This window comes from Stegodyphus dumicola, chromosome 2, assembly GCF_044657685.1.
Source record: "Stegodyphus dumicola isolate Sdum_Otavi_A_Nest chromosome 2, ASM4465768v1".
In the NCBI taxonomy this organism is placed as follows: domain Eukaryota; kingdom Metazoa; phylum Arthropoda; class Arachnida; order Araneae; family Eresidae; genus Stegodyphus; species Stegodyphus dumicola.
In genome coordinates this window covers 38675736-38690507 of record NC_140769.1, presented here as the reverse complement: position 1 = coordinate 38690507, position 14772 = coordinate 38675736, and the positions used below count along the sequence as shown (strand labels likewise).

The window sequence follows — 14772 nt, the reverse complement described above, 5'->3', positions numbered from 1 at the left end:
TTTATTTCGAATAATACAATAATAAACATATATATATATATATATATATATATATATATATATATATATATATATAGAAAAGAACAAGAAAAATTTAATGTTTACGTCCTGATACTTGACATCCCTTCTCTGCTATTATCTTTCCTATTTCGGGAGGAATTTTGTTTGCAGTGATAACTTTCAACGCTGACCCAAGGTGAGCATCATTAATACGGTTTCTAATAGGAGACTTATTACCTTTCATGACTGAAAATAACTGCTCGCACCGATAAGTGCTACCAAACATGGAAATAATTTCATATGCGAATTTTCGGGTATTTTCAGAAGTGGCTGGTAAATATTTGTAAAATTTAGGCACTCCCACTTCAATGAATTTTGCTTTCAAATTTGAGTTGCATAGAATCTCGATCACCTCCATTTGCGTATGGCTGGGTACTGAGTCCAATAGGAGAAAATTGAAGAAAACAAAAAAAATTTGTCTTCGAGGGAACTAAAATCATTAAACCTCGTTTCAAATTCAGTTGTTAAATTTGCAATTTTTTCTGCGTATTTTTGATACGAAAAAGTATCATCTAAAGTTGATTTGTTCATGCTGCACGTCGGGAAGTGCGTCAAATCTTCATTTTTAAGTTGTTTTTCCCAAAGAACTAGTTGACATTTGAATACTTTAATTCTGTCAAACATGTTCGTAATGATATGATCTTTTCCTATCGTACAAAACTATGATTGGAAAACTGAGACCATACGTTTGGCCACATTCGGCTATCGGGGGATGCGTACAAGTTTTGAGTGCACGTGTCCCCCAAAAGCCGAAGGTAGCTGAACTCAAGCTAATCACACGCATTTGTAATTTAAGTAGTGTGTGTGTCAGCTCTCTGTGAGTAATCTAACAACACTTGTAAGGATCCTAAGTTTTACTAACGTTTATTTTATTTTAAATCTTTACTATCACTTCTTATTTTCTACTTCCGGCCAGAATTAAAAGCTTTTAACTTATTTATGCAAATTTGTCTTGCTAACGCCAAGTACTTAAGTTGTGGCTTTTTGCCAAGCAAGAGAGAAGAAGAAGTTATTAGAAGCAGGCCGCTTGTCATAGTAGTTTTACTCGTTTGCTGGTTGCCTTCAAGGCCAGAGGTTTAATCCTCTTGATAATTTTAAAAGTATCGTATTTTTAGCAGCTCTCTGTACTACATACCTCTTTTTGTTAATTAACGGCCAATCTTGGAGTTAGGCACTTGTTTATTAATCCAAAGTTAGTTTAGTTAGAGTTTTAGTTAATATTTTTATACTCTTACGTTCAGACCACAAGTGGTTGGTCTCTGTATTCCGAAGTCCGGAAATCATTGTAAAGAGAGAAAAATAAAGGGTTTCGTATACCCTTCCTGTGTGTATTGTCTACTTCACAATTTATTGAACATAGCTTCAGTAAGCTCCCTGTTCCGAATCAGGACAGTTATTGTTTCCAAAGCAAGTAAAGAGGAATACCAGTCCTGATAGTGCCGCCCAACGTAGAAGAATAACCATGGCCGAGTTTCAAGAAGAACCTGTGGTGCCTGCAGAAGCGGCTCAGAATCCAGAAATGCCAGCTGCCGTCCTGGAAGGATTTGGTTACATCGTCCGGACCATGCGCGCATCGATGAAACCAGAAGCAGCATTCAATGGAAACTCACCGGTAACCAGTTTTTTTGAAAAATTGGATGACCACTTCATGCTGTATCCAGTACATGAGTTCCAGAAAGTCACCTTAGCTACAAGCGCTTAATTGGTTCAAACGTATAGGCAGAAGTCTCTTGGGTCAAGCAGGAAGTCCCACCTATACTTACGAAAATTTCAAGACTGCCCTACTAAGAGCCTTCCCTGTTGTAAGGGATCGTGCGAAATTAGAAACGGAACTTTTCAGTATATATCAACAAAGAATCGAAAACCTCTCGAGCTTTATTTTAAGAAAAATTCACGTTTTCAAGCTCTTGTATGGAAACCGTCCGGATCCTGAAATAATTCAAGTGATTTTGCTGAGGTTACTGCCCCAAGTGCAAGACTTTATTGAATTAAGAAATCCGACTACACTGGAAAAGTTATTTGAGCTAGCAATTCAGTTTGAAAGTAGAAGAACGGCGGACATTGAAAGAAGACGCCAGTATGAGCAACGAAGCCAATTTGGTGCGCCAAGACCACAGCAAAGTCAAGAACACGGCTACGGAAGCAAAGCGAATCAGTGGGCAAGGAAACCCGAGTATCCAAAAACAACCGGCGAACGTCGACAGTTCAATAGTAAGCCAGAAAAAAGGTCTGAAGGCCAGCGGAAAAAGAAGGAAGGCATGGAAAGGAAGAAACAAAATTTAAACGAAAACGGATTTCTGCTGACTTGAGGGTACAGAAATCCGAAGGCCAAGAAAACCCCTTTTCCTTCAAGTTAAATACAGTTATGGTGAAAAATTTGACTCTTCCAAAGATTGAAGTTTTGGTGAATAACATCCCAGCCACCGCACTCCTGGATACAGGCGCGCAGTGTTCCTATGTGGCAGAAGATTTTTTTAGGAAGTATTTCCGTAGACACCGCATATATAATTCGGATAATACGACAGTGTTAGCTGCGCAGGGAGAAAGATGTAAGTGCATAGGTAAATTACCGCTATACGTCCGTATCAAGGACGAACAAGTAAAGGTTATGTTTTTTATAGTAAAGAATCTGCAAGCACATATTATCTTAGGAATAGATTTTCTTTCAGAGGTACAAGCAACACTGGAATTTAGTGAAGCGTCCCTTAAGCTGACGATGAAACCAGTTCGAGAAGAAAAATCGGAGCCGCCGATGTTAAACCTTGACCACCTGCCTAATGAAGAGCAACAAAGAATCCAACAAGTGGTAAGGGAATTTGCTTCGTTATTTAGTGATATTCCAGGATTTACTCAAGTTACTAACCATAGTATCGACACCGGAGATTCACTTCCAGGTCGCCACAAACCATATCGATATGATAAGAATAAAGAAAAAATTATAGAGTGGCACATTCGAGATATGTTACGTAAAAAGATCATAACGCCCATCTCAAGTAGTTATGCTAGCCCGGTTGTGTTATGTAAGAAAAATAATGACTATCCGGTAACACATCCGAAAAGGTGGCGTTTTTCAATTGACTATCGTAAATAAAACTCCATGACTAAATATCCGGTATATCCGTTACCTATTATTGAAGAAATTCTAAGGAACATAACTTCTACCAAATATATGACTACGTTAGACTTAACGACTGCTTATTTTCAAATAGGGCGTAAACCAGAAGATGTGCCTAAGACTGCTTTTATAACCAAGTCTGGCACTTATGCATTCTTGCGTATGCCGTTTGGCCTTTCAGGGACACCGTCAACATTTCAGCGATGTATGGACATTGTGCTAAGGCCTGTTCTGGGAAAGACCACATTTATCTATTTAGACGATGTCATTATTACTAGTGATAATCTGGAGCAACATGTACAGGATTTAAGACAGGTGTTTTCATTATTAAATGAGGCCAGTCTAAAAGTTAATGTCTAAAAGTGCAAATTTGCAGCCCCTGAATTAAAATACTTAGGTTACAAAATATCTCAGAAAGGAATCGAGACAGACAAATCAAAAATAATCGCTGTGCAAAAGTATCCGCCGCCAAATACGGCGAAGAAGCTCTCTTCTTTTCTAGGACTTTGTTCATATTATAGGTCCTTTATAAAAGATTTTGCAGCTATTGCTGAACCATTTGTAAAACTAAAAAGGAGAAAGGAAAGATTCTCGTGGACAGCCGAAGCCAATAGTGCTTTCGAAAAATTAAAGCAAGCATTAACGCAAGCCCCTGTTTTGAAATTTCCTGAGAACGTTGAGAATTTAGAAATTTCAGCGGATGCTTCGAATTATGCGGTGGGAGTGGTACTTTCGCAAAATCAGCAGCCCGTGGCATTTTTTATTCGAACTTTAAATCAAACACAAAGAAATTATTCCGCGACTGAGAGAGAGGCACTTGCAGTTCTGTTAGCAGTGCAAAAGTTCTGAGTCTATTTTGGAAGGGCACCAATAACAGTGTATTCTGATCATGCGGCGATAACTAGATTGTACCCAGGGAAAAACTTATCCCCAAGGTTAATAAGATGGGCACTCAAGTTAAGGAATATAATCTGATAATTAAGCACACCCCCGGAAAGGAAAATATCGTAGCAGATGCCCTATCCAGAATAAAAATAGATGAAGAAGGTAACACTGTAAAGGTGGCTATGCTCACAGCATGTACGATACATATTCGAGAAACTGTAATAACCGAACTGGGTAAGGATCCTGAATTTAAAAACATTTATGAGTATTTAAAGGATGCTGAAAATTTTAGCCACCAAGATATTGTGGCGATAAGAAATAGGGCGGCCCATTACGAACTAATAGATGGTCTATTATTTTATACAGAAACTACGAATTCCAACAACGAATTTCGACCTGTTATCCCAGCTAGTCTTAGATTAAATATACTGCAGGAGTTACACGACTCCCCATTAGCTTCTCATGCTGGTATTCGAAAAACCATCCAACGCGTACGCGAAGCAGTTTATTTTCCTGAGCTGCAAAAGTTTACAAGGGCGTATGTCCAGTCCTGCCCAACATGTCAAGCAGTTAATTATATTAATTTCCGCCCGGCCGGGTTTCTAAATAGCATTAAATCCGAATTTCGAAATGCAATAATTGGCATCGATTTATTGGGCCCTTTCCCAAAAAGTCAGTTAAATAAAAGTCGGTATCTCCTTGTTATGGTTGATCATTTTAGTAAGTGAACCGAAATTGTTCCCTTAAAACGAGCCTCCGCGAAATTAGTTTCTGATTCTATTTTAAATAAATATATTTTAAAATACGGGGCGCCCCTAAAAGTTATATCGGATAATGGTCCTCAATTTGTAAGTAACATATTTGAAGACATGTGCCAAAAACTGGGCATACGTCATTTAAAAATGGTCCCGTATCGGCCGCAATCAAATACAGCGGAACGGGTCAATAGAAATATAGTGAAAATTATCCGTAGTTATGTTAATTTTCATAAAAGCTGGGATAATTATGTCAATGAATTAGCTTTCGCCCTTAGGACCGCAAAACATGATACAACGGGAAAAACTCCTGCTGAGTTATTTTTAGGTAGAAAGATTATAACGCCGTTAGATAAATTATTTTATGTTCAACAAAGAACCCCATAATTTAAAATGGGCGATATAGAAAAATTAATTAAAGAAGCAAAAAAGAACACTGAAGTAGCACAGAGAAAACAGAAGCTTTATTATGATATGAAACGACGGGGAGTAACTTATAAAGTAGGGGATGAAGTGTTAAAAATTAAGCATTCACTTTCTTCAGCACCAGAAGATAAAACTGCCAAATTTTATCCACGATTTGAAGGACCATATGTCATAGAAAAAGTAAATCAGGCTGTAGTGGTGTTAAAAGCCAGGAATGGTGAAACCTGCACCGCAAACATTGACCAGATAAAACCATTCTATAATCGTAATAAAATGCCAATATTTAAAGATCTTTTAATTCAAAAATTATTGTATAAAATTTTATTTAAAAGATTCTGGCAAGAAAAAATTTTTAGTCTGAAAGACTTTTGAAATGTACTATTTCAATGTAGAAGAATTGGCACTTGCTTGGAAAGGAATAGAAGTTAACAATGTACTACTAATGTATGTTGTAAAATGCGTAAAATTAACGGAATTTTAATATGTCCTTATATACAATGTGAACTGTTATTTTAAAAGTTAAGAAATACTGTGATATGTTAAAAGTGAAAGTAATGCCAAAAATTTTAACTTATTCGTGTGACTGTAAAAAGAGGAAATTATTGTGAATATGTGTTAAAGGTGGAATGAATGTAGTTAGGCTCTCTGACGCTACACTTCAGAGTTAGCCACTTTTCAGAATAGTACTTCAAGGTTTAGAGATGAATATAAGGTGTGTTCTGAGGTCTTGTTATGTTGAATTTTAACACGTTAGTGTTTTGATTGCAGGCGGTAGTGTTGAACACTTGTACATAGACAAGCTCGTGTTTGGTGTTTTCCTTTACAATACATGTCAGAGAGCACGGGGAGATAATTAAATAACGTCATGAATGAAATAAGAATGTTAAAAGAGAAATATAAGTATTCATGTTACTTGCCATTTAATTGTGTAACATTTCATTAAACTAGTTTTGCTTCCAGATCTCTGGAAGGAACCAGATTTCAACTAAAAACTCCTGTTTAGATGCAGTACAGATGAAAAATCTTGTCCATGGAGTTGATAATGTAAAAACGACTTTTTTAATTTCTAGTTTCTAGTGAGAAATGTTTGTAAAAGATTGGCCTCGCGTTAGATTCTAGAGCTAAAAGTTTTCAACAAGGTCGTTTTAAACCTCAGTTTCAAACTAATTAACTCTGGCGGGAAGTATGTAAGATCCTAAGTTAAGTATTTTATTTTAAATCTTTACTATCACTTCTTATTTTCTACTTCCGGCCAGAATTAAAAGCTTTTAATTTATTTATGCAAATTTGTCTTGCTAACGCCAAGTACTTAAGTTGTGGCTTTTTGCCAAGCAAGAGAGAGGAAGGAGTTATTAGAAGCAGGCCGCTTGCCATAGTAGTTTTACTCGTTTGCTGGTTGCCTTCAAGGCCAGAGGTTTAATCCTCTTGATAATTTTAAACGCATCGTAGTTTTAGCAGCTCTCTACTACATACGGCTTTTTGTTAATTAACGGCCAATCTTGGAGTTAGGCACTTGTTTATTAATCCAAAGTTAGTTTAGTTAGAGTTTTAGTTAATATTTTTATATTCTTACGTTCAGACCACAAGTGGTTGGTCTCTGTATTCCGAAGTCCGGAAATCATTGTAAAGAGAGAAAAATAAAGGGTTTCGTATACCCTTCCTGTGTGTATTGTCTACTTCACAATTTATTGAACATAGCTTCAGTAAGCTCCCTGTTCCGAATCAGGACAGTTAATGTTTCCAAAGCAAGTAAAGAGGAATACCAGTCCTGATACACTGAATAAATTATCGTTAATTACTTAGCAGTAAACATTTCATTTTTTTCTTCGTCGATATGTTATCTTATTATTATATATTATAATTTGCCGATATATTGGCCGGGTCGCAAAAATATTTGTTGTGGGCCGCATGCGGCCCGCGGGCCGCGAGTTTGACATCCTTGCTTTAAACAGAAGCTTATTAATACTAATTAAAAAATAAGTTTATGTTTAAAGGATTAGATGTTATTGAGAAAGCAAGTGAAATATTTTTGGTTCAAATTAATACCAGGCCACAAACAATTATTCAAGGATAAGTTGTCTATTTCCTGTGAGCTCTCCTCAAATAAAATACTCGTTTCCGTAATAATAATGCTTTCTTCTTTCTATATCGCCTTTGTTTACTGGTTTGTAGAATCTAACACACTTTATATTATCTCTTGTCCTATGTGCTCACTTGAAGCTTCCTGCATTTTAAGTATAATATCTTATCATCCTGCACTTTTCTTACTGGAATCTTTATTCCTTTCTCTGCTAAACCACAACTGTCGCCTAACTGCTGCCAGGTTTAATTCCAGGGCAAACTAAAAGCACCGCCATCTATGAAACTAACTGTTTTATCAAATATCTCCAGTGGTTTATCTTCATTATAACAACTGGAATTATCTCTAACAACAACTGATTAAAAGTGAAAAATTTTTTCCATTAGGTCTGGGCATCGTCATAAATAAATCTTCAACGTTTCAACTTTGAAGATACCCAAATGCTAAGTTTTTCAGCACTAAATTTATAATTGGTATGTAAATTTGGCTAGATCTTATCAAATTGAAGGGTAACTGATCCAAGAAGTAACTGAATTTTATTTGGTTTGTGAAAGTCAGGATCATCTAACGTTCCTCTTTCTAGAAGTACAATACTACAAGCATCTGTTTGTGTCAAAAAATGAGTAATTTTCTTAATTATTCCAAAATCAAGTTTTCAATGGTATGTTTTTTCTCCGTTGAAAACAACAGCACTCACTTTCGATTTCCCCGTCTTAGAAATTTCTGATAAATATCCTACTGATAAGCTTACATTTTCTTTCTGAAAATGAAGCTTTTCATCTTTTTCAGATAAACAAAGATGGCTCCTACACATTTCCTAAAGTTCTCCATAGAACAGGAATGGAAAGCAAAATCAGGAGATATAGTTGTCTCAGTTGTTCTAGTTGTCTCAGCCTGGCCAAACTAACTCTGATGGCCGAGGCGTCTCTCGCCTTCATGGAAATCAAAATCTGCAGGAATTATTTCTTAAATATAATTTTCTTTCTCAAGTATTAACTATTTCATTTTTTTTTAAACTGAGGAGCCGTAGTTTTATGAAGGAGCAGGATACTAAATCTTAATTTATTCGGCACGTCGAATAGGAACAGAGATATCAAGCATTTTCATGCCGACGCCGGAGGGAGAGCAATTGCCCCTCGTCGAAAACAACACAGCCGGGACCATCCGCTAAATAAGAGAACAAGAATGCAAAAGCAAAAGGAGCGAAATTTCTGCCTGCAACATTTTTACATATGAAGAGACTGCCACATTTTCCAACAGGCACTAGAAATTGTGAAAAACAAGTCTTTTCATCTACCGCCTAACGCGCTGTAAAATTTCTCCTTTTTTCAGAGACTTAAATTAACCACAAATTCACACATCGCCAGAAAGTCAGGCGAATAAACCCTGCGAGACAGCCGAACACAAATTCTCACCCCACCGGAAATTCCTTATCAGTGAAACAGGACAGCTAAAAACTTGCTCAAAACTGTGTTCTTTCCCCCAATTACTCCAAACGGCTAAAATTGCAAAATCTAGATAAATACACCTTATTAGCTTAAAATCTATTATATCTAAAGACTTTAAAAAAGTTTTAAATTGAAGAGCTAACTTTTCTGCTTCCAATGGTATAAGTTATGAATAGGTAAACGTAAATTAACGATCATAAATTGAAGAATATTACGTGAAAAAGTATCTAATTCCATTGTCTATGCAGCGCGTTCACAGTATAACGAGTGAAATGAAAATACAAATCTTACGTACCAAAACCCCAATTAAGGTTAAAGAAATTAGCACAGAGATTGATTAAAAATACACGTTGTTTAGCGTTATTTAAAATATAAATAAATTAATTTTTGATAAGTCATAAATGACTTAATTAACTGAACTTCGCTACACAAAATTGTTTTCTCACTGCGGTGCCTCTTCTTCCTTTTGCCTTTTTAAAGCCCTTTTCAGAATCTGCTTGTATGGACTACTTGTTTTCAGTACTGTTGTTTGAACTTCGTTCAAGCCTTTTCCAACTGAGAATTTAGATGGAGTTGGAGAGATTTCACTGAAGGAAACTTTAAATTTTTGACAACAATTTTGATGTGCCAGCTGGAAATGGTTCTGATTCTGTTCCACTGGTGTTTGCAACAGATTTTCTTCTTGGAAACTTCATGCCATGTGACAGTACACTAGTAGAAGCAGTTAGCCTTGTGTTATGAACTTCTACAACAGCTACATTATTTGTCTTAAACTGCACTGCTGCAACAAAATGAGAATCTTGAAATGTATCTTTGTTCACTGGCGAAACTTCTGTTTTAGCAAAACCATTCCTTGTTGTTCTCCTTAATTTTTCTTGGTCTATTTATTACATAATTTGTCTATTCATTATACAGATGCAATTTTAAAACTTTAAATAGGCATAAATTATGAAAGAAGTAAGGAAAATCATTACGATAATTTCAATGCAATATTCATTTTACACACGAATTAAGAATCCTTCAGTTTAGATTAAAATTAGATAGTTAGCTTATAATTATTTTAGAACAAAGAAAATGAAATCATTATCTAATTATAGATTTAATTACTCCAGAAAGCATTTTAGTAAATCACATACAGTGGCATTATATTCTTCAACTTAAAAAAGTTACAGAATATTAGCCTCGATATGGTTTCCATTGATGGGCCACCAGGTCATTCATAGCAACGTAGGCCGGCTTATTGAAGGCAACTAGCATTCGGTACATAATACGTCCGTGATTTCGATTATAACAAAGTAAACAGCCATTGTTAATATAGCAAAATGTCGCTGATTTAAGACAGTTTTAAATGTTATCAGTAACAACTAAAACACTATCAACTTCTCACTCATATCTATATTTTCTTTTCATTGATGAATTAGAAGAAAAGAGCAAAAATCTTAATTTCTTGTACAGCAAACTTGTTTGAGCATGGATCTTTTCCCAGTCAAGCTTCATGTAGTATACTAGGCAGTCAACAGGTAGCGCCAATTGTAAATAACTAGAAAATAAGGGAGGTGGCTCAACGAAAGAGCTGGCCCATCGATAGCAACCTTACCCTATATTAAAATTAAAAGTTAGAGTAGATTATATATCTCAATTAGACGTTTGACTCTTATAAAACTTAGTCGTAAACTTCAAATTAGTTTAAATAACTTTAGCATTGTATAAAACTGTAAATTACTAACTATTAACTTTATTCGTATCCTTTAACTTAACTAATTTGGTAGTAACTACATTAGTAATTAACTTTAGTTGTAAACTGTAAATTAGTTACATATATTTTTTAAAACTAGCTTGTAAACTCTAACTACAGTCAATTGCTTCTACGTCATAGAAAACACATTGTTATTAAACTTTATTAAAGACTTATCCTAACTGATTATTTTTCTCTCAATTTCACTTCTTTCAATTATATATAAAGTTATTTTGTCTTTAAAAATCAACCTTATCGCAATTTTCAAAATTGCATCAATGTCTTAACTATATCTATTTTCTTTTCAGATGTGATACTCTTTGATAATAGCTATAGCTGGATACATTCTAAACAGATTTATTACAAGTTAAACGTGGTGCCTCCGCAAAGTCAAGAAATGTATTGAAAACTGGAAGAATCTGTGCAGATTTAAAACTTTTAAAAAAGTCTCAAATTTATTCACTTATAAGTTATAATATACTTATGTAAAAAGTAGAGAAATTCCAGTAACATATTTAACACATTTTTATTTGTAAAGAACACCAATTGTGCCATACATCTGCGTACTGGACATTTCACTCGACTTTCTGTATGTCATAAAATTTAAGCACTTCATAATGGTATAATGATCTAAATAAAAACTATTCATGTAAGCGTACTGCTTATGTTTCTAAAAGACTTTCATTTAATTTAAAATGATATTTTGTAGTTTATTTAATTTTAAAAAAGAGCATATCTTTTAAGATTAAAAATACTGTACCGAAATTAATAAAAATTTTGCCCAAGAATTAAGATTTCGAGTTTATGAATAAAAATTAATTTGAAGTTCTTACTACAATTAAATGATCTGATTAACAATGTATTCAGCGGAAAAAATTATTTAACACTCAGACTTAGATAGAAATTTGTAAATCTGCAGTTTGAAATAAATGATTAAATTACTGAAATTGATTTTGCAATAGTGAGAAATATTTAATTGTGCATATTCTAGTGTACATATTCATATACTTATGACCAATTTAATGAAGCTATCAACAATAAATTGAATCATAACTGTAAGGTTAACAGTGAAGAATGAGAATTAAAAGCTACAGTAATTAGTAATTAGAACAAAACACTGTTACTTAATTTCATTTCTTACAAGTAGTTTTGTTTATATAATACAACATCTGAAAATTTAAAATTTGTTGGAAATATCATTGCTTGGAAAATAAATTTAATTCACACTTTTGAGGAGTCTTATTAAGTTATGTGACCATACAAATTTCCATATGGCGTTTTATCCTCATAAAGTATAATTCTGTACTAATTCACTGCTTCTTTAACTCATTGAACACTCAGAAAGAATAACAGCCCTTTGATTAAATAACCATAATTATAGCACATTATCATTTTTACATAAGTAGAATGACCAATAGCAGTGCAGGTAAACATTATACCGGAGAACAATTTCTGTTAAGTTCCATTTTAATGGTTTTAGAGTTAAATAAGTATGCTCATAATTAAGACACAATAACACGCCGAACAAATACTCATTCAGAAGTCAAGCAACAAAAATCAGCGTTATATTTTCAAATTTTCACAGGACTAGTTTCGATGGTTTTACCAAACCACCATGCTCAGTTGCTAAAGCGCAAATGAACGAGATAGGATATAATGATTTTTCTAATTCCAATCCATCTTTGCCTTCGGCCTTTAAAGAAATTATGTTTTAGTTCTGGTTTCATCAATAGATGGCGCCACAAGCTTATTTTCTGTCCAGGCTATCTTATATTATCTAATCATTATATCCTATCTCGTTCATTTGCGCTTTTGCAGCTGAGGATGGTGGTTCGGTAAAACCATCGAAACTAGTCCTGTGATAATTTGAAAATTTAACGCTGATTTTTGTTGTGTGACTTCTGAATAAGCATGTTCATTTCAAACAGTAGTTAGTCTTCTTCTACCATGTCAAGTTTTTTCTCTACACCTTATATGAATATGACCACTTTCCGCGGCATCATACGTGGATCATAGGAAGTACTACTGCTCTCCTATGAATTGGCGATAATTCAAATAATTGTTACTTTTATACGGTGAAAACGTCACGATATAGCAATAAAAATAATTGTACAATATCGTATCCTAATTTACCATCAGCTATACACCCAGTGCGCTTCACTCAGCTGAGATTCCAGTGCCAGCTTTGAAAGAATTACCTTCTTTGAGAATACAGGAATATGATTGTGGTGAATATCGAATTGACACGGACAGCGAAAATTTTGAAATTGAAGATAATTCCATTCATATGGGATTTGATCAGAGTGAGTTAAACGATTTTTCACGGGATTTGGAACTATCCGAAAAAAGCTTCAGAGCTGTTAACGTGACTACACGAGAAAACTTTCTTGGAGAATGAGCTTAAGATACCCTACTTCCGATCAGGAGAAATTGAGCTTCCGCAGTACTTTCGAAGTGTTGATGGATTTGTATATTGTCATAAATGGAAGAGTTGAGAATGTCATTGATGGAAGAGTTGATAATTCCAGCCTATAACATAGCTCATTGGCAATTGCTCATCGACTCAAAGGGGAGTTTTAAGTATGTTTTCTTCCACAATGGAAATTTATTTGGTGCAATCTGAATAGGCCATTCAGTTTGTTTTTGTGAAGAATATGAGGACACAAAAAGATTCATTGATTTGTGCAATATCACATACATCAGTGCATCATCTGTGTTTACCTTAAATTGGTTTGCTTCCTCATTAGCCAGCAAAGCGTACATACTAAGTGTGCTTATTTTTTATGTATGTGGCATAGCAGAGCTTTTGAGAAGCATTGGGTGCAATGAGGGGCTGGCCGCCAAGATCTGACGTGAAACTTGGTGATCCAAACATTCTGCATTAGACACTTATCGATAAAAAGAACATTATATTTCTGCCTCTGATTATAAAATTTGGTCTCATGAAGCAATTTGTTACATCTTTGCCAACTGACGGAGATTGTTTTGAGTATCTCATTTCGGCATTTCTTAGCCTGTCATTTGAAAAGATAAAGGCTGGTATGTTTGACGTTCCGTATATTCAGCAGCTCTGTAAAGATAAATATTTCATCGGCAAAATGATAGAACTTCAAAAGAATGCTTCGTTGACATTCTCAAAGATTATCTTGAAGAAAATACACGTGTAGCAAAATAATTTATCCAACAGATGGCAGTATCTGCCAAGCTCCTTTGGTAATTGTGAATGCGCATGCGCAACCTGAGTGTAGAAGAAAGTATGTTATAGGAGAATGAGCTGAGCTTTCGTTAAGAATGTTGCTGTGCGTTTTCGCTATGTAAATAAAAGTATATTTTTGTAACATAGATGTTATTAACATAGACGTTCTTTACTCTCTAATGCGAAGCACTAGGTTAGTGCACGAATCTCGATTGATTCAGAATCCATTTTCAAACCGTGGATCACCACAATAAAAAGTGGCGTCCGTCTAACAGGACGCATTAGTTAGGTAAAGGACACTTTTGATGGTTTAACAACAGAAATAGAAGCATTGAAATTAAGAAGAGTACCACTGCGTGCAGCCTTCACGAAAGCATATCATAGCTTACATGGACATTTGAATGAGTCAGAATTGAACAGTGATGTTCTGTTATCGTCCCTGGAAATTCTGGAAGATAAAGGAATTCGATTACAACAGTTGGATGAAGAAATGTTGGATCTCCTATCGAAATCGAAAGAAGTCTCGCAAGAAGAATATACTAAAGAATTTGAGTCACGTGAGACTTACAAGGAGAAATTAATAGCAGCCAGGATAAAAGTGAAGCAAGTCACTGTGAAAGCAGGGAATGACACATACATCTGTAAACGAAACCAGAACTATTGATTCAAGAGCAACGCCAACGAATTTGAAGCTTCCGAAAATAAATTTGATTGAATTTACAGGTAATCCACGACAATGGTTGAATTTCTGGAATACTTTTAGTAAGATACACGAAGATCCAGTTCTAGATTATCACTTGAAATTCGTATATCTGATCCAAGCTACTGCTGCCAAATTGAAAGCACGAGAAATAGTGCAGAGCTTTCCGACAGCTAAACAAAATTATCCGAAAGTCATCGAACATTTAAAGAACCGTCTTGGACGTGAAGATATTCTTATACAAGTGTACGTTCAGGATTTATTGAATCTTGTGTTGATAAATAATAATACAACCAAAAAGGACTTTACGCTATCATCGTTGTACGACAGTTTAGAAATCAAAGTACGTGCTCTGGAATCTCTCGGTGTGAC

General features: G+C 34.9%; 1 protein-coding gene across 3 annotated transcripts in view; it reads left to right on the top strand.

The window, feature by feature from the left end:
* The window catches only part of LOC118190014 (SEC14-like protein 2), a 90028-nt gene extending 78866 nt beyond the window's left edge, over nucleotides 1-11162 (top strand). For 2 of the 3 annotated variants that reach the window (XM_085810610.1, XM_035360697.2), the window contains one exon: nucleotides 10813-11162. In XM_085810610.1, coding sequence (XP_085666736.1) covers nucleotides 10813-10910 — 98 coding nt within the window. In that variant the 3' untranslated portion in view covers nucleotides 10911-11162. Of the gene's footprint in view, nucleotides 1-6201; nucleotides 6866-10812 lie in introns of those variants that run through there. The other variant, XM_085810609.1, reaches the window with a different exon arrangement.
* Nucleotides 11163-14772: the final 3610 nt, after the last annotated feature.